Raw genomic sequence first — 27,310 nt, 5'->3', positions numbered from 1 at the left:
TGCTGCTGCTGCTTAGATCTCCAAAGTGTTATTGTTAGTGTGATGTCAGAGTTTTTCTGTTATACTGAACCAAGGGAAGGTAATTATTGGGAAAAAATGTACTACATCAGTTGAGTTCAACATTTTTAGAACAGAGTTGTCAAGCCTTTATTTTAATGCTTATACTTAGACAGACATACATATAATTAGATACAAACAGTTCACAGGTTGAACTAGACTGATGGCTCAACAGTTAAGGGGATGTAAGCCTGAGGACCTGAGTTCAATCCCTGGTGGCAGGCAAGAGTGGCAGGCACAAGGTGGCAGGCAAGAGTAGAAGAGTATCTCTGAGCTCCACATGTATGCAGCAGCATGAATGCCTGGGCTACATAACAAGATCTTACTGCAAACAGGAACAAAGAAGTGTATCTCAGAGTCATGTCATGAGGGCTTAGACCATATAAATGAACTGTACTCAAGGCAACGACTGACATGCCATCTCTCCTGAGTAAGAACACAGTGTTTATTCTTACTAGAGGATGCACACTTCAAGGTGTATCTAGAATAAATAAATAAAGTAAATAAGTAAATAAAATAAGTAGCCACTTATTTTATAAGTGGCTGAGGGACCTTGGGGCCAGGTGGGATAGGAGGAACCCAGGACCAGAGAAACTTTCTGGCTACAATGGACTTTTACTTACAGCAGCATGAATGGACTAAGAATTCATAAGAAAATTTCATCAATATACCATTTATTGATGTTGTTATTGTGTGTGTGTGTGTGTGTGTGTGTGTGTGTGTGTGTGTGTGTGTGTGTGTGACAGTGTCTCCATTCCCAATCCTCCTGCCTTAGTCTCATTACTGCTAGGATTATAGCCACATACCACCATGCTGGGCTACTATATTCTAAAAGTTCTTCTGAGAAGCTATATTCTATGGATATTTTCAAATACTCAAGAGATCATTAAACTTTTGCAAATTTATATGTACTGTACAAGTAAAGATCTTATTTCCAATCTACATTAGCTCTTCCTTGTGCTGCACATGGTGAAAGTTGTCTTAAAATAAAATGTTTCACTTCAGGGAAATGGATACCAGGGATTCAATAAGTTTGCTATTGAAATAGGTAAATTTTTCTTTCAACATAGTAATTAATGCCCATGTCCACATGGATTTAAATTATAGACATCACCTTACAGAAAAAAAAATGAATAATAATTAAATTCATATAGGACTAATAACAAACACAATAGTATTTGTGTTCATACTGAGTCCAGGATGAAAAATAATTCTGATAAATTAGGCAATGGCTGTTTAGCATCTAGATGGAATTAATCTTTTCTTGGGAGCTGTCTCACCAGGAGTGAGGTACACCATGATAAACTTAACACTACCTGTGGGTCATCCTTCCATGACCACCAGAAGCAGCTCTTTTCGCCTCCCCCTCTTCTCACAGGAACTGTTCCGGTTTTAAGGTCATCCACTGCCCACTACTAGCATGCTTTTAAAAAACCTCTGTAATTGGTCCTTCCCCCACCAAAACTTTTCTGGGTACTATGATGCTAACAGAACAGCAACAGGTTATGTATGAAATTAATACAAATGAAAACAAATGTCCTTTCTAAAGAACATAACATTTTGAAATTAAGGAATTAAAATAGGAAATACTACTCAGGAAATCATGAGAGTGTGTTCAGTATTGGGAAAGAGGGGCTGGAGTGAAGGAAGAGACGACTTTTCTAGCTAATACACCCGAAGAGGCTATACGCACAGGGCACTTGCTCATCTCCACCATGGCAATATACTCTTGAAGACTGGTACAAATTTTTCATGACAGGAGGGGAGCCTTTGCTGAGTGAGATGTAGGAACACCCACCCCTCTTTTAACAAAACAGAACAAGGGCCAGTCTTTTAGAAAGTGACTGTCTGGATGACAGTGCCCTCAGCTCTTTTGTTTCCCTTGTTAAGTTTTCTATCTGCTGTAAAACATAGAAGAAACATCTTATCAGGACACAGGCCCTGTTTACATACAGACAAGGGACTTAGAGTTCTCCTAACAACCAGCCAAAAAACCACAGCCTGTACACTTGAGTACAATTGCTGACTACTATCTGAAACCTCAAGGAAGGTATTTAATTTCACTCAGCCTCAACGTACTTGTTTACAAATGAAGTCGTCATAATAACCAATGTAGGTAAGCACATATAGGGTTTTCATACTGGAAGTAGGAAGCTTGTAGGATTTCTAGTGCAACAAACAGATTATGAGATGTCCAAGTTATAATCAGGCAAATTGCTGTTAGGATTTGGTACCACCAAGAGCATAATTAGGTTTTATGAGTCAGCTGAGACCAATACCCAATTTCTGCTAACCTTATCCAATTTAATAGAACCTACATGTTTGAAGTTCTTAAATCAGGAAAAGGGAAGTTGGGAGAAAATAACAGTCCTCAGCTAAGAGGGTACAGAAGACCAAATATATGAGGGCAGGGAATAGCTAGAGTAAATTACTTTCCAATTTTGACTCTGTGGATTCTTTTTAAGCTCACATAGACCTTCAAAAAGTCTTGTTGGTGGTGCATCTGTACTATGCAAAATAAGAGAACTCTTTCCAATAGCATGGGGATGGCCTCTTAAACCATCAGCCAGTGTCATTACAAGGCTGTTGTCCCCTAAGGACTTGCTTATCTATGTGATACCAGGGCAATTTTCTTTTCAGCTTCCTCAATCATCACCTACGGACAGTATGACACTCATTAACACTGTCACAGCTGGTGAACAGAAGGAAGAATCGAAACTCACACTTCTCAATTTTGCTGCTCATTATCAGCTTCCTATAAATATTGGAGGGAACATGGTAGCTGCTATTGGAATACTGGCTTTACTTATGCTTTTCATTTAGTTTGCTATTTGACCTTCAAATACCAAGAAAATATCTTTCCCAGTGCTTCTCAAGAACACTGAAGTAATAATAAAGATTTCTGAACTCCTTCTAGACCCACTGAAGCAAAAGGACTGAAGAAGAAAATGACATTGTAAAACTAGGCACATCCTTTTAAGAAACACTGATCTTCTTTGAAATCACAATAAAGCAAATCCTGCATATTAAATGAGAACACTGCACTTTGCCACTAACTACTGTGGATCTTTTAAGGCAGTCAAAGATAAACATGCTCAACTTTCCATACTGCAGAAAGGAACACATTAAAAATGAAACACTACGGGGCAACAGGAGCATTTCCATGGTTTAAGACAGTGGTTCTCAACCTTCCTAGCGCTGCAACCTTTCAGTACAGTTCTTTGTGTTGTGGTGAACCTTGATCATAAAATTATTTTCCTTGCTACTCCATAACTGTAATTTTGCAACTGTTATGAATCATAATATAAATATATGTGTTTGTCGATGGTCTTAGGTAATCCTGTGAAAGGGTCATTTGAACCCAAAGGGGTCATGACCCATAGGTTGAGAACCACTGGTTTAAGAGCTTGCCACTCTCAGAATGGTTTCCCTCTTTTCCTAAATATATTTATGTTTTAATATATATATATATATGAAAATAAAAGTAGTCTATATAATAATTTACTAACTCTACATATGTTTAACATATGCAAAAGAGTTATGCTACATATCCTCTTATTCTTCAACTTCTGAACCCAGAAAAGGTAAAATACAGAGAAATGCATTTGTGTCATACAGGTTAGAATATAAAGAAACATTGCTTGTTTGAAAAAGGCCAGCCTTCCATTTCTACATTTGGGAAACTGAGACACAATGTATACACTGGGGACTTTATGACTTTCAATGAATTATAATGGTACTGGTCCACTACCTCACTGGAACAAAGTAACACAAATGTAAAGTGAAAGCACTTCCCAGAGACACAGAAGTCTGCAAGCATAAAGAGGACACTGTACTTGATGATGTTGGAATTATGTGTTTCTCAGAAAATGGCTTTTTGATATTTGTCATTGCTTTGTAGACGTTTTACCATGAGTCAAGATGAAGTACACATGAAACATAATGTTAGTAACCCTTGCTGTTCAGCACTTGATAGGTCTGTCATTCAGAAAGGTGTAGGTTTCTGTTTTCCCACATCTTGTTAAAATTACTTATGTGAAATATTTTTCATAAGCATGAAGACAATCATATTTGTCAATGGATCTAAAGGATACAGTGAATTCATAGTTCCTAAATGTGGATACTTCTCACGCGCGCGCACACACACACACACACACACACACACACACACACACACACACACACACTCAGTAGTGGTGTGCTCTTCACTGGGGAAAACTATTTCACCACTGCCTGCATTCCTCAGTTGCCCATAGTTCTCTGCGTAGCCTTATGGGCTTCCCCATCTACTTTGGCATGTCTGGTGTTGTCCTTTTCAGCTCATTTTTAGGTAGTCATGTTGGTGAGACTTCATGGATGTAGCATTATGATACAATTTTAACAAAAAGTATTTTTCATTCTCTAATGATGGTCAATGAAAAAGCCATTCTACTGAGCTGAGATGCTTAGATTTATTCTGAACTGTTTCTGTACATTTAAGAAATAATCAAATTCACTGACATGTTAATCAAAATCACTCACAGTTTCTCCCTCAATAATTGAGTTTATTCAGTCTTAGTTTCCCCTAGAAGTTCCTCTAATGCATTTCTTAAAATTATCAATATTTGCAAATGGAAGTATTTTTCTTTGCTAATAGTACTAGCTTTTTTTGCCCATGGTCTTGGCAAACATTTGTGTTAGCAGGTATGCAGCAATATCATTCTAATAAGCAATAAAAACAGACAGGTAACCAGGAAAGTGATGCCATAATCACTGGAAATAAATCCAGACTGAGATGCTTAATTATTTAGGACTATAACTGAGGATCAACTAAATGCAGATTAGGCCCTTGCATCATGCATTTTCCCACTCAGGTACCATTTATATCTCAACTAGCAGTGGTTGAGGTGGGTGATTTATAATTCTCTGAATCCAAATCTCCTAGGAAGTAATTAGCTATAGCTGCCATACCTGTCATTATTAGTGAGCAATTCTGTCACAGATAAAATCTGCCTAGAAGACGGGGCAGGGGAGAAGAGACTGTGCATGTCTATTCAGTTTACTTCTACAATTTCATAATGCTGAATCTTAGAATGGTCCTGTTATTAAAATGTACGAAGAGCCAAGGACTGATCTCCTAATGAACTTGCTGTAGTCTAAAATCCCATCTGTATTTGTGGCAGTGGCTGATATTGTTGAAGCTTTCCCTCATAGTAGCAATTTTATATCCAACTGGTTAAAAAAGGGAAACACAACATTTAATAAAAATAAAATCATACACTAGCAATTGTACTGATATTATACTAATTGTACCAAAATACTTTAAAAGAAGGTACCATTTTCATTTTATATGTGTTAAAAATGTATAAAGCCCACTTTCAATTAGTTTCCCTGAGATCCCAAACCCATCCTCTTTGGATAAAAACATAAAGCTTTTATAGATCCAAACTTGTGTACTAATAATATAACAGCCCTTAACTATCACAGTTCCTTATATCACCGGTGGTTTTATTTTTGCCTTTTAAAGAGCACAAGCCTACTTTCCTACTTATTTCTCATCTTGGGGTGTCTTCAAATGAAAGATAATGACTTCATTTTCTGAGTCTATGGCATTAGAGATGTGTCCTGAGATCTAAATTAGGATGCAGTTAGTGAGATAACAAGGTTAGTAGTCCAGAAAGGCTCAGAGAATTTATATGATGAAGTACAATCATTCCACCTGGTGACAGCAGCCCTGTATCTCTATCATTATCCATTGCTCACGTGTAGGGGTGACCAATGATTGCCCTTCTCTGCTTGACCAGCCTTACCATTTTAAAATACTTTTGTCAGTGTAGGCTCTTCTGTTTTATTTTCACCACCTCTTTTTCATTCTTGCTCGCTTTTGAAGCACTGCTTATACGTGGAACATACCTAGATTCTGCCTCCTTTCCCAGCTGAACCTCTACGGTCTGTGGCTTACTACACTTCTCTGATCCTAGCACACTGAGCCTGTATCCCTTGCCTTCCAGCTGAGTTTGTGAATTGATTGTCTGTGATCTCTGTGCTTAAGCATTCTATCTTCATTCTTATGACTGCATACTGAAAATTTCTAGCCTTTAATTTTAAATTTTATTTATTCTTTTAAAAGTTATAGTTGAGGTACTGGATGTTGAACTATAATACTGTATAGATAGATGACTTTCTTTCCCATTTCCTCAGGTGGACCAGGAGCCAACAATATTACCACAGTGGCCACTGATCATTAAGAGCTGTGGGATGTCTTTCTGTACGCTGTGAATATGTGTTGCTCTGATTGGTTGATAAATAAAGCTGCATTGGCCTATGGCAGGGCAGGATGGAGCCAGGTGGAAAAATCCAAGAGAGAGAGTGAGAGGTGAAAGGAAAGGAAGGAGCCATTGCAAGCCACTGCCAGGAGAAGCAAGATGTGAAAGTACCAGAAAGTCACAAAGCCATATGGCAACTTACAAATAAATAGAAATGGGTTAAGTTATAAGAGTTAGCTAGCAAGAAGCCTGCCATAGGCCATGCAATTGGTAATTAATATTGAGCCTCTGAATGATTATTTGATAAGCAGCTGAGGGACCGCACAGCCGGGGGTCCTGGAGAAACTTTCTGGCTACAATTAAGATATAAGCCTTACCATACAGGCTCAGACTTGAAGACAACCAATAGCTGACCCTAATGGTCTAATGACTATGGCAACTGGTAGGCTCCCCACGACCCAGTGGAATACCCTCATGCCCAAGCACAAAAGGGTAGCACTAACTGAATTCAGTGGATTAAAAAGAATTAATTAGTTTAAAAATTATAAAAGAAGAACATGAAGTTGAGAGAGAGAGAGGTGATGGGGAAACATGTGGGTAGTTGGGGTATGAGGAGTGGATCTGATCAAGATATATCACACAAAAATGTATGGACTTTGAAAAGAATAAATTAAAATTAAAATTAAAACCTGGGTATCTTGAGAATGTAACTATAAGAATGAGGATAGTATAGATAAACACAAGAGATCACAAAGTATGCCAGGAGAAAGACCTGTAGTGACCCACTGAGATTCAGCTAAGAAGAGCAGTGGAGTCCAGGTATGCTCACAATATATGCAATGCCTCAGAAGAAAGCAAGAATAAGAAAGAGATGATGAGACAAAACAAAACAGCCTACACAGGAAAAATAAAAAAAAAATATTCAAAAGGACACAGCTAGAGAAGCAGAAAAGGCAAACATCAACCACTCCTATGAGTGGCAGAAATGTAGGGCTGCCATCAGGAGGTAAAATAATTGAATTTCATTATAAATAGACCAGTTCTGGCTTGGAGAACATAAGACCTGGGAAAAGAAGAGACAACAACAGCATGGAATTTACTGCAACAGAGATGAGCATGACTATGCAAGCACATGACATGCATGATCAGCAGACCACCAACAGCGTGAACTGCCAACCAGCTGCTCTCAAGACAGAGACGGGCATCAGCACTTACCCTGGCTAAATTCTGAAGGCATTTTGACGAGAAATACATTTTTCTAGATTCTGTAGGATTTCTGAAAAGTATTGATTTGTGATAAAATGGTCTCCATGAAAGACCCTCTTGTAAAAACAAAACATAAAACTCTATTATTTCATTGCAGACATTTTGAGGAACACCATCCTATACCTGGTTGCTGGTGGCAGCTTCATGGAGAAGGAGAAATACACCAGTGAGTCTCAGGGATAAAATGGGTGGATAGCAAGGAAGTAGAAGACAGAGAAAAACCAATACTGGTGGTAGACAGTGCTTGTGAGTAGTCATTCACCTTATTCCTTTAAGGACATGCTTTTCCTCCAGAATTAGTCTATGTAGTCTAAAGACTGTGACATAGGCTGCCAATGTATCCATCTTCCCTCTATAAAGATTGGTCTGGGAAGGGCACAAAACCACTCAAGTTCACTAGGGCTAGTAAGGCTACATTCAAACGAGCGCATGCGCTATTTGTGACAATATAAATCTGACACTGCCAGAAGTGGTGTAGCAGCATGAGGACTGAGGAAACTCAATGAGAACTCAGTGAGAAGGTCATGCTGATGATGTCCAGTGAGCTCTGAAGAGAACTGTCCTATACGCAGTGCCTTGATTTCTTGATTATGTCAATAATGCACTCAGCAAATCAGGAAGTCAAGAGCTCTCAGCTACAGCTCTGCTAAGGTGACAGAAACAAATTATTTGCAAATGAAAAAGGGTGGTCAGCCTTGAAACCATAAACACACAACAAAAACACACTCAGCAGCTTGTATTTATAGCACGTAACAGTAATATGAAAGAAAAAGAGTCTATCAACTGGAGGGAGGCTTAGGAGAGGTTTAAGGGGATAGCAAGAGGAGGTAGAGTGAGGGAACTGGGGTGGGAATTCAAGTAACAAGTTTCTCTTTTAACATGCCTATTACAATTTGTCTTATAAAGCTAGTTCTTTCTAAAGTCCACTCAACCTCAGCCTTACTTTTCTATTTACAATTTGTTCAATGCTACAATTTAGTTCTCCAATTATAAATATTAACAACCTTATTCTTGTTGCTCTTTGTGAGGGTTAATGAGGTGGTTAAAATGTGCCCACAAAGCTACTGCTAAGTTATTCACCTAGGCTTAAGGTCATTTCTGATTTATATACCCACTGCTGCACATTTATATAGAATGAAGTTCTTGAAACATCATTAACTTAAAGTTAACCCTGGGTCATTTCTTCCTGGTAGGATTAGAAGCAATATGTTAATTTTAATACTTCTGTGCTTTTCTGCACTGTCTAAATTTTAATCATTAGTATGTATCATATTCTGGTACACAATTATTATTCTTAGAAAATATAACCCATTGTTGACCTACTAATGTAAATAGCTGACTTGCACACACATGCCATTTTACTCTTTGTACTCCGCAACGGTTTTCCAGACTGGGCTGCAAAGCTCACTTTGGGCCTTTAGGTCCCAAACATTTCTTCTGTTTTGCTAACTCAATTGTGCAAAGGTGGATGTCCCATACTATCTGACCAAGAAAAGGACTGCCATGGAGTCTACTTTTACTTCCTTGATATGATTTTAAAGTTCAGGAGAAAATCCACTTAGTTCACATAAAATGTAAAGAAAAATCAACTAAATGGTGATAAACATTTTCCCAAAAACTGAAGAAATGGGGACACAACAGATTATTTTTAAGTGTAAAAGAGATGTGAAATTGATTTGGAGATGAAGTTTCCCATATTGCATGCCATTGAAAAAGAGAAAATAACAACTTCATTGTGATTTAAAATACATGTATTTATTTGTTTATTGCCTAAGAGATAAAAGATGATTTTCTCTAAAATGTCTGTAAAAACTATTGAGAGTAGCATGAGCTGGGACCTTAGCTTGTCTTCCAAGGAGCTTTGCTGGGCCTGGGTGAGCTGGCCACTGACTCACCTCACACCATGGAAGCAGAACACACTATATATCAAGAAGGTAACTGGACGGAACTTGCCCCCTACTGTCTTCCTAGTCAAGGCAGTCATCCCATAGTGTCCATCAGGAGGAGGGCGAGACACAGACAGGTGTAGCTATCAGTTAAGCTGCTCAAGTAAAGAGGCATATGTATGGCGTCATGTTTCCTTCCATTCCTTGAACTAATTTCAGCCTCCACATATCATAACACAATCTAAACATTATAGAAACACTTGGTACTTGTACTATTTAGAGAACAATTACAAGAAAAATAATCTGTATATTAGTCCAGTTCCTCCCTCCCCCCCACCAATACTTTCCTCCCCCTGTTGACTGAATCCAAAGGTGCAGAGTCATGGGTATTAAAGTAGATTATATTTGAAATGAGACCATGGAATCCAGTAAGGATGCTGATTCTGTACTCAATTTCTATCACCACCCACCACATGTCCCCTGCGTATTTTACCTCCTGTAACAACTCCTCCCTCTTTAGCTTCACTTCTCAAGACTCATTTCTGTCACAGAATGCTCGCCTCTTGCCTAAGGCTTCTGATGCTGCATATGCTGATTCTAGTCACTCATCAAAATGACTCCTGAAATAATCTTCATGAAAGCTTCCAATGTCTTTGGCCTTTCTCAAGCATTGTCCCACTGTTTTACTTTCTGCTCAGTTCCTTGAATTCACATTTCAAGCTTCAAAATTCTACTGCTTGACCTTTAAGGATCAGATCAATTAGTGCCAATTTCAAAAATATTATTTGTCCATGAAGACGTTTCTCATTCTTTCACAAAATGACAGACATACCCAACTTTCATAAGATGCCTCTTATAACTAGGTGCTCTTACAGAATTCTGTAGGACCATGAGCCACACAGTGCTGTGGGATGTTCTGTATGGCAAATGTGTTGCTAATTAGTCAATAAATAAAACACTGATTGGCCGTTGGCTAGGCAGGAAGTGTAGGCGGGACAAGGAGGAGAATAAAGCTGGGAAGTGGAAGGCTGAGTCAGAGAGATACTGCCAGCTGCCACGATGAGAAACAGCATGTGAAGATGCCGGTAAGCCACGAGCCATGTGGCAAGGTATAGATTAATAGAAATGGATTAATTTAAGCTGTAAGAACAGTTAGCAAGAAGCCTGCCACGGCCATACAGTTTGTAACCAATATAAGTCTCTGTGTTTACTTGGTCGGGTATGAGCGTCTGTGGGACTGGCAGGTGAGAGAGTTTGTCCTGACTGTGGGCCAGGCAGGAAAACTCCAGCCACAAATGGCGTCCAACGTGGTGGCAAGAGTTTCCACCTAAAACCTGAGAAAAGATTCTAAAACGGAGCTAAAAACAGCTTCCTAATCGTCTCTCTCAAATGAGCGGCAGCTGCCAGTTTGAGCTACTGGTGGGTTCCTAGCATGTGCGCTCGACCTGCAGTATGGCAGGAATGAGTCCTCTGCAAGTGGCACATTAAGCTGCATGGTGGATTTAGCCTTTGCAGGTACAAAACAAAGAGGTTTCTGGGCTATACGCTGCTTGGATAAAAGCATAGAGACCCACGATAGCTCCCAGAGCTGGTGGAAAACGCCACGTTGGGAAGCTGAGGTGGGTGGAGCCAGCAGCCACAGCTGCTGCAGTTTAAAGCAAGAGATTCACAATAAGACAGATTCAGATGTAATAGTTTACAATGTGTGTAAAAGATGCGTAGGCTTGAAAGAGACAAAAAAGATGATATATACAGTTATAGAAACAAATACATAGTTTTAAAAAATAAAGTCTTTAAAGAGACAGTAAAGGTAGTATAAAATATAAGCCATGTAAAAATGGATATTACACAGAGAATCTGCATTGTGTTGTCTTTGGGACTTGTAACTGCAGGAAAACATTTGATTGTAAAAGCTGTTGAGTTATGCCAAAATGTATATTTTAAAGGTACCTTGACTTCAAAATTTGAATATAAGGATATATTACTTTGGAAAGGAGACTCTGCTTTTGTTCTCACAGAAAGCAAGAGGCTATGGATTTGTTCAAGATTAAGATACATCAGGTTTGACCAGCCAAGACCCCCTGAAAGGTCTCCGATGACACCATGGCCCAGATGACACCATGGCCCAGATGATCCAACATCCAGAATGATTTGAAAGCAACTGGCTCAGATGATACACCCTCATGGACTATTCTATAATTCTAAAATTTTCTTTGTGTCCCCATAAGATACAGCGTCCCCCTCCAGCAGGAAGTAGTAAGAGAAGCTACGCCCAAATTCCCAAATTATATGTAATTTTACTTTGTTAAGGTTAAAACCTTCCTTTTTGAAAAAAAAAAGGGGGAAGTGCTGTGGGATGTTCTGTATGGCAAATGTGTTGCTAATTAGTCAATAAATAAAACACTGATTGGCCGTTGGCTAGGCAGGAAGTGTAGGCGGGACAAGGAGGAGAATAAAGCTGGGAAGTGGAAGGCTGAGTCAGAGAGATACTGCCAGCTGCTACGATGAGAAACAGCATGTGAAGATGCCGGTAAGCCACGAGCCACGTGGCAAGGTATAGATTAATAGAAATGGATTAATTTAAGCTGTAAGAACAGTTAGCAAGAAGCCTGCCACGGCCATACAGTTTGTAACCAATATAAGTCTCTGTGTTTACTTGGTCGGGTATGAGCGTCTGTGGGACTGGCAGGTGAGAGAGTTTGTCCTGACTGTGGGCCAGGCAGGAAAACTCCAGCCACAACACAGGGACATTTTTATAGAGGGATTCCATTAATAGATCTATTAAATAAAAGCATATTAATTGAAAGAAATTAAAGACTATGGATGGTGGCCTCAGTGCTAGAGGTTCAAATGACTGGCTACATTCCATTTAGTCTACTGAATCACTCACAACTGGCTGGTCTTAAACGATAACCTCCAAAGCATCAATAAACAGTTAGGTCAGGTTACAGAAGGTAAAATATGCAGGAGACACATGGTTTGGGGGAATGATAGAAATGACAGACTGAAAGACAGACGTGTATGCAGTACTCTGTTTTGATTTAGAATTCCCTCATCTCCCAGCTAAGTAGGTTAATCCCCCTGACACTGGGAACAGTATACTGCAATGGAAAGAAAAACGGATACTGGATAGGAGACTTGTTTTTTGCATCTAACTTTCTATTCTTTCCCTCTGTCAACTTAGAAAAATGATTTAAATTCTCTGAGCTTCAAGTAACTGTGTCAAGAAAATGGTAACACTGGAGTAACGAACCCAGTACTTTTGCATCTATAACATGTGCAATATCTTTAAATAAATTAATAAAGCAATGTCATACTGAAATGTTGCAGGGAATAACTGACATAAAACGCTTCACTTCTGCTTCAGTTTCTAGTAGCTTAGGAATACTTTTCAGAGCATTTTCAGAGGCGAAATAATAGTATACAGCAATTGAGCTTTAAAGTTAAGTTTGCTAATTATTTCAGTAATGTGAGAAAACCTGGTGAGGAACTAAGTAGCCTCTTTAAAAAAGCGGAGTTTTCAGGAGTTCAACTGGTTATACAACTAATCCGAAGAACTGAGAAGATAGTCTACTGTCATTTCTCTTTCTGAATTTGTCTTTGCATCTTACAAGCACACAGCCTACATGATCGTTGTTCAACAACAAATGTCCAGGTATATCATGATGGGCATATTAATTTACAGTTTTTAGTATTAAAATGCTTTATAATGTCCCATTACAAAGGGAGGGCGGGAAATGACATTTTAGAGATTTCTGAACTCTTTTTAAGTGTGTGACTGTGGAAGTCCACAAAGGTTTCCTAGTGAGATCTGATCTTGCTTTACCCAGCAGGGCTACATTAGAGGATGGCTTAACCATGTGCATGGTTACTAGGTGATTTGGAAGGGTCTGCACTTGGCTGAACTGGGGGAGGTCTTTTGCTCCACCCCTTGGCATTTCTATAAATAGCCCTTTAGAAGAGACAGGAGGGGCCGGTGGATAAGGATCCAGGCCCTCCCAAGGCTATCCTGTGTTTCTATCTGTTTCTCTCTCCTCTATCCTTCTGTCTAAATCTCTTATCCCTCACTCCTCAAGAGTTCCCTGGGGCAAAATGTGGGAGCTGGTCTCTTAGCTGGTCTCCCACAGTGTCAGTACTGCTATGTTACATAAAGAACACAGCATATGGCTACAGAAACAGAATTACCTAGAATTATTACAGAATATAACATTTTCCCACTGGATAAAATGAAATAGAAGTTAATTTACATAATAATCCTTCCACTTTCAAATGTTTGGAATAAACTTATTGTATGCACTAGCATCACTGAAGACCAAGTCTAAGATTTCAGGTAACTCTTTAGGAAAGCTTTGTGCAGATCTGATTTTTATCACTGGATCCCATGTTTGAATTAAAATTTCATAGTTGAATAAGTGAAATGGATTATTGTAGTGGGTATTTGTTTCACCTATGGCCTTGAGGTATCAGCCCCTAGGGCGTGGTCTCTTGGCAAGCTTAAAATCTGGGGAGCAGTACGTGGGGCCCCTTCTCTTTATGAGCTCTTGGATGGTGAAGACCCAGTCAGACAGCATGAAGCAGCTTGAGACCAGTTCTCAGCCTTCCAAGGACTCTACAACTGAATTTGCCTTATCCTGTATCAATGAGTTATCCCCTCAATATAATTCATTAATAAATAGTCCTTTTCTCAGTAATCCATGGATTTCCTGCATTAGATTATAGAAAATACCTCTGAATTTTGCATGCCAAATTTTTACATTCTTCTTATACCACAACCAGTAAACCTGACAAATTCTTATATTTATGGGCATTATAGAATTCACTCTAAAATGTCTTACAAATTTAGAATTCTAAACTATTTTGGGTTTTTCAGAAATGTATTACATAAATGTAACTTTTCCATGGCTTTTAATGGTTCCACAGAGTTCAATCTGAACATGCTTCATCCATGCTTCCCTCTTCTTTGTTTGACACAGTAGCAGACATTATATATTTCTAAGATACAAATTTTCTTCAATGAAGTTACAAACTAATATTAACATTCCACAAAAGCTTAATGTATGACATATTCATCAGAAACAACCTAAGCATTAATCAGATTATTCAGTTAATCTGAAATCTTTATCATGACTCATTAGTCCACTTAATGAAATAGCTTTCTCTTCATTAACTTCTAGCATGTTACTCTCTAAGGCATTCTTAATAAGTCTGCATGTATTTCTTTTTGTTTCTGGATTTGATTTTAAAAACAGGAGAAACTTCACAAAATATTTTGCTTCAGAATTCAGTTGTAGGAAACTCAAGATAATGTCAAGGCATAATCATCATCATGTTTTTCTTTAATGGTCTGTCAAACACTTTCTTTTATGTAAATTTACCAGCCTAGCAGTATTCAATCTCCTGTCAGCCTGCAGGAAATGTCATTATCTCCCCAGTGAAGTTCTCAGGGTGGCTACTGCAAACCTTCACTGGTGTTACAGTGTCTGAAGCAAGCAGAAAAAAATAAAATTCCTGACAAGGATTTGAAGTGGTTTGTTCTCTGTTTTTCACATAACAGTCAAAGCACTAAGTTATTCCCAAGTATAACTAGGGCAGACTCAAGAGTTGACAGAACACTATCTATGATGAAAATATTATTAATATGATCCTGGCATATCACATCAAATGCAATGTCATACTCTCTCTCTCTCTCTCTCTCTCTCTCTCTCTCTCTCTCTCTCTCTCTCTCTCTCTAAGAGAGAAATTGACACACATATACAAATTGACACACATATACAAAAATATATGATGGATGGATAGCTAGATAGATCAAATTATACATTCTTCATCTATACTTGTTTGAATCTTATAATAAACTATGGAGATCCATGTAGTTAGGAGTCTCTTCAACAATTTTTAAAAAAAAAAACATTTACATCAATCTGATTTGAGTTAATAAAGTGGAAATTTCAACAAAGATAGTTTGCAAAGTGGCTGTTCCAATTACTGTAACAAGATACATTAACTATAGCTACAAAATTTTAATAGCAGTGGAGTTTGGAGTACAAAGGCTTGTTCTTGTGGGGTGCAAAGGGAGCACACTCCATATCTAGTTTTTATTTTCCTATTCCAAATCATTTAGAATAGATTAAGCTAAAAGTTTCAAACAGCAGGAGCCAATATGTGATTTTATATATATATATCACACATACACACATTAAATTATTGGCTTGATTTTGTTTTCTGTTTCTTTAAATTTGTTTTGGAAGCCAAATTAGAGCTTATAGACTCTAAGTGTCTAGAGGACTGGCTGTGAGGAGTGACCAAGGCAGCCAGAAGGTGCACAGCTCAGAGTTAGCAATGCTCAAAACACACTTAGAGGAGAGCACATACATCTTGCTTCCTGTAGGAGACATCACTAGGAAATACTGACATCTGATAGAATCCCCTCTTTAAATCTTTCTTTTATATCTGTTGTTCACAGTGCTTCCCATCACCTATATAGTTCTCATCCAAAATTCTTTATTCTTTTTTTTTAAGTTATCTCTCTTCAGGAAGCCACAAGTTTTAAGGTCAAAGTCTATGTTTCTGTTTGGATTTGCTCATTTTTAGAGTCTACAAAAAGAATGCTTAAGACATAAAATTACATGGCAATGTCCTAAAGAATCCATTATTATATATTATATTATGTATTCATTTTATATTTATATATTTATATTTATTATGTATTATTTTATGTTTATAACATAAATATAATTTGCACATGCTGTATATATAAAGACATGAGTATATACTTTCTGGGTAGTGATTCTAAAGCTTCTCATACACTAGGCAAGTGTTCCACTACTTAACTACAACTCCAATCCCCTTTGAACATATCCAAAATCTAAACATTCAATCAAAGCATCAAGGTATCAGCATTCAAAAAGAGTTACGCATTTAAAAAAATAATAAATGTTCTATATGAAGTATTTGTCACAAGTCTTTATCCAGGAAGTCATTGTTATATGAATATCATAATAAACTGATTAAAATAAAAATCTGTCAGTATTTCACCTTCATAGAAAAGACAATTTAGCACTCCTGTCAGAAGTGGGAGGGCATGGAAATGCAGCTTCCTTGTGGGTGATATCTTTGAAAGTTTCTGCTTTAATGTTCTAATTATAGCAATGGGAGGTGAATATAAAATCCATCTTTAGATCCTAGCAGCCTTATTTTCAAAATGTGTTCAGACTCTGCAGCTCTTCTCTAGCCCCTAGTCTCATTCAAGTAGCAATCACATCTGGCCTGGACTCAGTGAGTATATTTTTGCCTCCTTATGATCAATTTTAGTTTAAAATTTGTCTCAGAAATCAGGCACACTTGTAATCTGAAGCACTAAGGAGCCTGAGACAAGAGTTACAATTTGAGACTAGCATGGTATAAACAGCAAGAGCCTATCTCATAAAACAACAACAACAAAGAAGGAATGGGGGGGAGGAAGGAAAGAAGAAATGTCTAGATAATGCCAAGTTGTCAGATCCCATTGTTACCCTTCATTGGTTTGTACATTGTTCATCACTCTGTAGCTCCATGAGTATTTGAAGAAACATTATAAGATGCCATATTCAATAAGGGCATGTGATTAAACTTGTTAAACCATCTCTTCTACTGTAAGTATACCAGCATCTGGCTATAGTGGCACATACCTTTAATGCTATCACTCAGGAAGCAGAGGCAGGCAGCATGGAGATCCCTGTAAGTCCCAGGTCAGCTAATGCTATCAGAGAGACCTTGTCTAAAAATTGGTAGCTGCTTAAATAGGCAGATTTTTACTCAATTGTTGATTTGTATTTTAAACTAGTTAAATCTGGTCAAATCTAGTGTGTTGAAAAAACAGGTCACAATTGAAGAGGAGTAACTTTCAAATTCTTTGACTATAGACCATAATTATAAAGATCAAATATATATTTTCCACATGCATTCTAAGAGTTTCTTTCTTTTTTATAGTTTATTTTGTCTCTAAAGGCAGGCTTCCAATCATCTATACTACATTGATTTCCTAACACATTTTCCCCTTAGGTTATAACCTGTAAACTAAAAGCATTGTTACAGAGTACACAGGATAATATGATACATTTCCAGTGAATTAGCATTAATGCTGTCACTACACATAAAGAAAATGTCAGAACTAATGATCCTTACATAGACTGACACTTATTAAATAATAACCTACAATTCTATATCCACATGTAGTTCAAAACTATTTCAATACAAAGATCAAATACATAATTTTACAATCAGTACTCTATAAAATGAAATAAGGTGGAACTGAAATGCATTCTTAAAAAGAAATTTAAAAGACAGTAATATTCAAGCAGAAAATTAAAAATTGAAGATTTCTCAATGAATGTTATCACATATTTCTCAGGGGACAACTACCATTCCCAAACCATCATGTTAAATTCATCTCCTTAATTTTAAACCAGTACATGCCAAAAGTGAAGTGATGGCAATCTTCTTAACATTAAGTCATTAAGTTTTTTTAGCCATTATCAAAGTAGGCATATTCCTGTTCTCTGTATACAAACTGTCCCTGTTACATGTACTATTGTCTGATGTTTATCACCTTATTTTTATGACCTATGTATTTGCTACCATTCAGTAAACTTATTACCAATCCATGCGCCATTAAGATGAGTTCCTAGAAGCCTAATGAGTTCCTATACTGATCAAGATTGACTCTCATGTAACTGTAGAGATCATTTAAATCTTCTATGTTTAGTGTATGACTTAACTGATGCTTCTGCTATCCAAAAAGTCTTCTCAGTTTCCCTTTTAGTTTTGTCTGTCTTTAGACTGATGACCAGCAGTCCTATGTGCAAATTCACCAAGTTATAATGTCAATACTCCATCAAATTCTAGTCTAGATACTGTGATGAAATCATTTTGTAGGAGTGCTTAATGCCTGCAATCAATTGATACTTCAAAGATAAGGCAATTATTCTGGATTATCTAGACAGGCCTGATCCAAGCAACTCAAAAAATCCTGGGAAAAGAATAGAGATGGAATTTGTATTTTTCAGAGGAAGAAGGAAATTCTACTTGTGATCTTCAGGGTCAGCTTCTGACAAGCTGGCAAGAATTTCCAGCCTGCTCATTTTGATGGTCCATCATATGGTCTCTCTCTCTCTCTCTCTCTCTCTCTCTCTCTCTCTCTCTCTCTCTCTCCCTCCCTCCCTCCCTCCCTTCCTCCCTCTCTCCCTCCCTCTCGCTCTCCATCTCCCTCTCTCCCTCCCTCCCTCTCCCTCTCCATCTCCCTCTCTCCCTCCTTCCATCCCCTTCTCCCTCCTTATCATTTCTCTTTTCTTAGTTAGGGCATCTATTGCTGTGATAAAACACCATGACCAAAGACAATTGGGGGGGAAAGGGCTTATTTCATCTTACAACTTTCAGATTGTACACCATATAACTGGGGGAAGTAAGAGCAGAAACTCAAGTCAGGAATCTGAAGGCAAGAAATGAAGCAGAAGCCATGAAGGAATTCTGCTTACTAACATGCTCAGTTGGCTTTCTTATATAACTCAGGACTAACTACCCAGAGTTGACATGATCCAAACTGAGCTGGGTGCTCCTACATCAATGACTAACCAAGAAAATTCCCAACAAATTTGCCTCTAAGCAAATTTTATGGAGCCTTTTTCTAATTGAGAGTTCCGCTTCACAAAATATATAGCTTAATTTGGTGGTGGTGGTGCATGCCTTTAATTCCAGCACTCAGGAGGCAGAGGCAGGCAGATCTCTGTGAGTTCGAGGCCAGCCTGGGCTATAGAGTGAGTCCCAGGACAGACACAAAGCTACACAGAGAACCCGTCTTGAAAAACCAAATAGCTTGTGTCACACTGACATAAAAGTAGCCAACACAATCCTAATCATTCAACTTTGTAGACAGATCTTTGATAAGTTGCTTTAGCAGTTGTAATATTCCAGCTGCAGCCCAGCTCTTATCACATCCAATGTGTGCCTTACTCACTGTGCTCATGCTTAAATCGCTCTGCCACACCTGTCAGGTGGAAATGACTCTCCCTGTTTTGATTTTTGGAAATCCTACCTCAGAGAAGTGACTTACTCATCTCTGAATCTCTACAATTTTCCGTAAGTGTCATGTGAATGGCAGAGAACATGGTATGTGCTGTTTAGTTTCTGTTGACTTGACATAATCTAGTCACCTGGGAGGATCATGCCACAATGAAGAATCACCTCAAAGAGACTGGCCTCTGGGCATGTCTGTATTATGTTTTCATGATTAATGATTGATATGGGAGGGTTCAGCTCACTGTGGTCAATGCCAGATCTAGGCAGGTGGATCTGAGTACTATAAGAGAGCAAACTGAGAACAGGGAACAAGCCAGTCAGTCAGTATTCCTCCATGGTCTGTTGCCTCTTGGTTCCTGCTGTGATTCCCTGCCCTGGCTTTACTTGATGATGTGCTGAAACCCACTAGACACATAACCCCTTTCCTTCCCAAGTTGTTTATGGTCGGTGTTTTACCACAGCAATAGAAACCCAACAAGGACATGTTGTGACCTTTAGGTGGCTAATGTGCTTCCTTATGATATAGTCTCCATGCAAATATAAGCTATCTTCTTTAGAGCTCTGGAATATAACAACATTCATTAAAGCTTTAATAAACAATGCCTTATACATAATAGGCATTTAAATAATGAATGCATAACCTGGTATTGTCACATTCAGTTTTTAAAAACACGTAACTTTAAAGTCAAACAGACCTCAGTTTCTCCAGCTGTCTCCCTCTTACTATCTTTGTGACAATAGGCCAAGTGTGCAGTGCCTAAAAAACCATTTGTTTTCTAACATATAGAGTGATGATAATGTTGTTATTATATAATACATAATGTTGTTTTTATATAATATTGTATACAAGGCCATCATAAGCATCAATAATAACAGAAGTCATATAAGAATACACCAGTACCATAAGTCTCCAGTGTCTATAAGGGTGGAACGAAATAAACTTCAGTGATAATGTTCTGTATTGATACATCAATCATTTATAATAAAAATCTACTATGAGACTGTCACTTTTGTAAGTTTTGCAAAAAATAATATGTGCTCATGGTCGCTAATATTTACTGGGTAGTTATTTTATGTCACATGTTGTTTCAAACTTCATCTACCTTCTTTATATTTAAAACAACTCATGTCAGAAATTGCTATTAGTTGACTTCCTTATTCGTGGATACACAGTCCAGATACAGAAAAATTAAGAAGTTTGCCCAGTGATATACAAAGTGATATCAAAAACTAAACTTTTTAGTTAGGATATGGCCCAAGGCAAAGTTCCATGTTCTGTCATCTTCCATGCTGTAATCTAGTTCCACCTCCTGTGAGCACAGGCTGACTTCTCATATGGTATATATGGTCTAACAAGAAGAGAGCACATCTTTAAAACAGATCCACTGAAAAGATGAAGCACTGCAGAGAAAAAACTGATGTTCTTCAGATTGCTGCAATACTCCTTGGTAGACACGTGATATACATCCTCACAGATGAGGTAAAATAAAACAGACGAAACCAACCTTCTTTCCCATAATAAGCCAGATGAAGAACAAGAGCAGTGCTCTATAATGCCCGTAATTACACCTAGTCATTTATGCATTATTAAACAGAGTCCCTGTGTTAGGCACTGTTAAAAACCCTTACAGTTTGATGCTGGCCTCTGTGTGGGAAGTGCCCTGTAATTTTTCATTAGTGTCAGTGATTTTACAGTTATTGCCTGGTACAGCACAAGCAACTTAACCCTGTCTACATTAACCCTGCAGTACTAAAGTAAAAGGTAGTCCCAATTAAAATAGAGCCTCCCAATACTAACAAACTAGAGTTTCAATACGATGCATTTTAATTACACAAAATGAAATAGCCTTGGTAGTTTCACCTAAAAGATACAATTGTACTAGGACTGTCACAGTCTGACTGCGCATCTTAAAATAATGAGAGCTGTCTAGAGTGATGTTTCCTTATATATCACATGCTGTTTATCATAAATACTTGGTAAGATAAGCAATAAAATTTTTTCTGGTTTGATAACTTTCCATGATAAGTGGCAGCAATCAGCCTCCATGCCAACTTTATAGGGAAATTAATAAACATACAGCAATTTCAAGAATATTTCTGTGGTGATATATTGTGTCCCCCGAAATATTGTGCACCCTAATAAAGCTTATCTGAGGATCAGAGGAAAAAGCCAGCCACTATAGTAAACACAGAAGTCAGGCAATGGTAGCAACACCTTTAATCCTAGCATTTGGGAGGCAGAGATCCATCCGGATCTCTGTGAGTTCAAGGCCACACTGGGAACAGAGCCAGGCATGGTGGCACATGCCTTTAATCCCAGCACTAACCACAGAGGTCTGGAGGTCTGTACAGACAGCCAGGAAGTGATGTAGCTGGGCAGAGAGGGGAAGTGAGATGCAGAACAGAAAGACATATAGGCGTGAGTATACAAGAAGTAGGTCTCTTTGGAAGCTGAGAAGTTGGTGAGGTGAGGTTGACTGTGGCTTGTCCTATTCCCAGGTCTCTCAGTTTTTTACCCCAATATCTGGCTCCAGGTTTTTTATTAATAAGAACATTTAGCAATTCATGTTACATATTTCTGTTGCATAGAAAGTATTAGAGTATAGAGAGAAATCCACTGAGTCTGTTTATCGGGCAAAGGAATTTATTGGAGGGAAAAACTCATTGTACAGAACAGAATAGTCACAGGTTCTGGAACACTGTTCTGGCTGCCTGATTCAGTCCCATATCCAAAACCACAAGGCAGAGAAGAGAGCACTTACTGGCATCTCAGGTCTTAAGGGTTGCCTAGAGGCCATGCCCAGGGGCATGTACCTCAAGGTCACAGGCAGGTAGAGCAGTTACCTGCTGCATCTCTAGGGGCAGTGCTTCATGGTCATAGATAGAACAGCTATCCATTATTTTAGAACTTTTTCTTTTCTGTGAAATCACATTTTTTTTTTTTCTGTCCCTAACAAATCTTGGTGCTGAGTAACACATTCTGGGATAATTTCTTCCTTGGACCTTTTATACGCTTCTATCTGTCAACATGGACATGAACCAGCACTGTTGAGGATTCTCATTAAGCACAGCTGATTTTCTGCTCAATAATTTTTTTCATTTTTCTACAATAATCCTTGAGTCTATGCTTACTGTATCACAGAGTATAGTTTATTAGCCTATAAACCCTTAAGTTCTCTTTTAAATACTAAAAGTCCCTACTTCCTCCATGCTGTCTTCAAAGTTCAGCAGGATAAGCTTGCCTTAACCCCATACTTAAAATCTCAGATACAGCCGGGCGGTGGTGGCGCACGCCTTTCATCCCAGCACTCGGGAGGCAGAGCCAGGCGAATCTCTGTGAGTTCGAGGCCAGCCTGGTCTACAGAGCGAGATCCAGGAAAGGCTCAAAGCTACACAGAGAAACCCTGTCTCGGAAAAAAAAAAAAAAAAAAAAAAAAAAAAACTCAGATACTACATTTGTTTCTGTCTCTTCAAAATTTTGACCCAGATTTCTCTGAAAACAAGGTCAAATCTTTTGCTAATTACAAAGTCTCATTCTCTTTATTGTACATTTATAAATTATATCCCTTCGTTAAATTTTCAAACAGCAGATCAAATTTTTAAAATGATGGCGTATGCATCGATGCTTCTGCCTCTTCATCAAAATACAGTAATAACAAGAAAGAATGACAGAAATGCATTTTGTGCTTTTATAGTTTCCATTTCATTTGCCGGTTTTCTTGGGCACCAATTACATATTAAAATTGTATCTCACTTTCCCAGACTAGTTTTTATTTGTTTTTGATGCACAACAATATTAAAATGCATTTTAAGGAAGCTAATTTTTAAGTTGTTTAATTTCCCAGAGGCAATGACATTGCAAAATAACTTAAATCAGAGTCCAACTCATAATAAGAAAAAGCATGAATGAAATACATAACTGTAGAGAAACTACATAGGGTATACTTTTCTTTTTAAATGAATTTAGAGATTACAATGATTTTCTACATGTTATATTACTTATTTCAGTAATGTCAAATTAGTTCCAAATACCACCTACCAGAAAATGCCAACATGTAAGCAATTTTTTTCTAAAATTAGCACAAATATTCAAAATAACATATAACAAAGTAAAATTAGATAATATCCTAATAACTAGTTTACCTTTGCATTATAGGGAATGTAATGTTTTGATAAAGCTTCAGGCGTATGCATCCATGTTTTGTCTGTAACAGAGAAAATGCAGTATTGGATTAAACCACCAATTTTTATGATGCAGTGTTCATACATTCTCACCTGAAGGAAATTTCTACTGGGGAAGGCAGTCTAATTTCTTGAACTTTCTTAAATTAAGAAAGTAAGATGTTGTAGCTGGAAATGATTAAGATGTGTATTCTTTTCCTGCTATAAAAGTCATTCATTAATTTAGTCGGGTGTTGCTATGTAGCCAAGGCTGGCCACAGCAAACTTGCTGTCCTTCTGTTACATACATGCACTTCTCCTGGTTCTCACTTTATAAGAACAACATGGTGGATCTATGAGCAAAAACAATTATGCAATTTAAGACAAGTCTTCTTTTATTTAATGTTTTCATGCATGCCAAAGTATATTTCATAACTGCCAGATAATAAAAATAATCTGTTCTTTTATAGTTATGATAACTAGCAATAGTATTTGTATATTCTAAAGGGAAAATTAGTTAAGGGAGCAACTGCGTTTGAGTGAAGTTGAAATCATCAGTTGATTATGCGCATGGAAACAACAGGCTATTAGGATTACCCTCATTTTAAATTTAGGAAAGCAATAGTTGAAGGTCTACTACCAGAAGTTTTGAAAATGAATAATATTAAGTGTATTGTTTGGAAATGGTAGACAAATGTAATGAAATATCAGAAATAAAGTAATTCCAAAAGGGCTATGTTGAAGGAGAAGGGGCATTCGCTCAGCAGTTAGAGTGTTTTCAGGGCACACATGAGGACCTGAGTTCAGATCTGTAGTATCCATGTAATAGCTGCCCCACAGCACTACTTACTGTAGCACTGGGGAAGCAGAGGCACAAGGAGCCCTTTATTTCTTTGTGCATCTAATCTAGATAAAGTAATGAGCTCTGGATTCAGTGAGAGACTGTGTCTCACAAAATAAGGTGGAGAGTCACTGATGGAGACCCCAACATCAACATCTGGTCCACACACACATGCACACAAACAAACATGTACACATGCACAAAGATAGATTTTGATACCAATGTGTACTGGATGCTGCTTATATTTATATCATCTATATTTTCATTCAGTGTTGTATTTTACTTATATATTCCATGTAACTTCCCAAATATTCTGGTGAATGTTTATGGGGAGAAAGTAGTCAAGGTTTACATAGTGCAAATTCATCATCATTATTACCTTTTGATTGCATTTGTTGGGGGTAAGCCTTTTAAATATTTGAATATATTTTATTTCTATTAGTTAAGTTCTATGTATATATTATTCCTCAGGGGACCTTAAACTCAGAATCAATATGACAAATAGAATAGAGTTTAAAAAAAAAATGTCCTTTTTGTTTTGTTTTTCTAATACAAGGAAGGCCTCACTATGCAGCCCGGGCTGGCCTGGAATTCACTATGTAGACCAAACTGGCTTCAAATTCTAAGAGATCCACCTGTCTTTGCCTCCAAAGTGCTGGCAACAAAAGCGTATGCCAGTAGAAAACAGAAATAAGGACACATAGAAAGGGACTATTTGTTACTAACAAAGTATTTTCAAATTTTATCTGAGATGATTATGTTAATAGAAACTAATTGATACCATTAATACATGTTTTACAAACTGGAGGATATTAAGATAAAAAAATTAACATATATTCCTATAAGGTCATTTGTTTTAGGATAATACAAAATACCTATATTAAACACATTTATGTGCTAGCAAGATTCTAAGATAAAACATTGAAGGGTCAATGGCATCATGGCAGAGCACAGCAATACACAGCACATCATGCAGAGCACAGCAAATAAGAGCTGTAAGTGGGTAAAATATTTTGAGAAGCATGCATTCAGGTTTTAAAACATAATATTGACAATGTCATTTCTATAATATTGACAATGTCATTTCATGAGTGAAAATGTTAAAGTGGTAGAGTGACAGATCAGTAGTATCTATCACCCTGCACAAAACTCAAGTCCAAGTGGATCAAAAACCTCAACATAAAACCAGACACATTGAACCTGATAGAAGAGAAAGTGTGGAATAACCTTGAATGCATTGGCACCAGAGACAACTTCCTGAATAGAATGCTGATAGCACAGGCACTAAGACTGACAATTAACAAATGGAACCTCATGAAACTGAAAAGCTTCTGTAAGGCAAAGGACAGTGTCGACAGGACAAAACGATAGCCTACAGAATAAAAGGTTTCACCAAATCCACATCTGATAGAGGACTATACTCATAGATTGCTGCCTAGCCCAACTGTCACCAGGGGAGGCTTCACCCAGCAACTGATGGAAACAGATTCAGAGACCCACAGCCAAACGTTAGGCAGAGTTCAGAGAATCCTGCAGAAGATGGGGAGAAAGGATTGTGGGATTCAGAGGGCCATGGACACCACAAGTAAACCCACAGAACCAGCTAACCTCGACTCAGGGGTTCACAGATACAACAACCAGGGAGCCTACATGGGACTGACCTAGGCCCTCTGCGTATATGTTACAGTTGTGTAACTTGGTCTTCTTGTGGGACTCCTAGCAGTGAGAGCAGGGGATGTTTCTGACACTGTTGCCTGCTTTGGGGACTCATTCCTCCTGGGTTGCAGCATCCAGCCTTAATAGAAGAGAGGGAGCCTAGTCTTACTGCAATTTGATATGCCATGGCTGGCTGATATCCATGGGAGGTCTGTATCTGAAGTGAAACAGTGAAGGAGGAGTGGATGGAATGGGGTGGGGGGAGGGAGGGGCTGGAACGAGGAGAGGGAGGGAAAACTGCAGTTGGGATGTGAAAGCAAAAAAATAAATTTTAAAAAAGGAAAGAACACTTGCTGCTCTTGCAGAGGACCTGGGTTCAGTTCCCAGCACCTATACAGTGACTCATAAAATGATGGCAACTCCAGTTCCAGAGAATCTGATGTCCTCTTCTGGCTTCTGGAGGGACCAGGCATGCATGTGGTACACACACACTAATGCAAATGTAGTAAAAGTAAGTTAATCTTTTTTAAAAACCTTATTGAATAGATTCCCATGTTATTTATACTTTTTATGATTACTAGTAAATATGACTAATTCAAAAATAGCTTTTTAAAAAATTTTTAGATAGTCTTGCTTTTTTACATTAAAGGCTTTAAATAAAGAGCTGGGGAGATGCCTCGGTTGGTAAAGTGCTTGTTGAACACATATGAAGATATGAGTTCAGATTTCCAGAACTCATGTAAAGAGGTAGGCACTGCAGCTCACAGCTGTAACACTAGATCTTGGGAAGATGAAGAGCAGAGAATCCCTAGGACTTCTGTACAGCTAATGTAACCAATGGGTAAGCTCCACGTTAATGAGAGATTCTATCTCAAAAAATAAGGTTAACAGTTATTTAGGCACCTGACATTAATGCTTGTCCTCTAAACATGCACATGTATGTATACACTCATACACACACACACACACACACACACACACACACACACACACACACACATGCACACACACTTGTACACATACATCATATATACAAATAAATTTGCTAGGCTTGGTGGCTCATTCCTATAATCCCTGAACTCAAGAGGCCAGGTCAGGGGGATGACTATAAGTTTGAGGGACTGCCTGGGCTACAGAATGAACTGCTA

The 27,310-nt window shown here is 38.0% G+C and overlaps 1 protein-coding gene across 14 annotated transcripts in view; it reads right to left on the bottom strand.

The window, feature by feature from the left end:
- The window catches only part of Gulp1 (GULP PTB domain containing engulfment adaptor 1), a 265,532-nt gene that overhangs the window by 69,606 nt on the left and 168,616 nt on the right, over positions 1-27,310 (bottom strand). For all 14 annotated transcript variants that reach the window (XM_052749364.1, XM_052749361.1, XM_052749363.1 and 11 more), the window contains one exon: positions 23,648-23,709. In XM_052749364.1, coding sequence (XP_052605324.1) covers positions 23,648-23,709 — 62 coding nt within the window. The remainder of the gene's footprint in view (positions 1-23,647; positions 23,710-27,310) is intronic.

The sequence above is a fragment of the Peromyscus californicus genome, unplaced genomic scaffold (genome assembly GCF_007827085.1).
Source record: "Peromyscus californicus insignis strain IS unplaced genomic scaffold, ASM782708v3 Scaffold_21__1_contigs__length_65335640, whole genome shotgun sequence".
In the NCBI taxonomy this organism is placed as follows: Eukaryota; Metazoa; Chordata; class Mammalia; order Rodentia; family Cricetidae; genus Peromyscus; species Peromyscus californicus.
The sequence above is the reverse complement of the archived record's forward strand: the minus strand, read 5'-3'. Positions and strand labels throughout refer to the sequence as shown.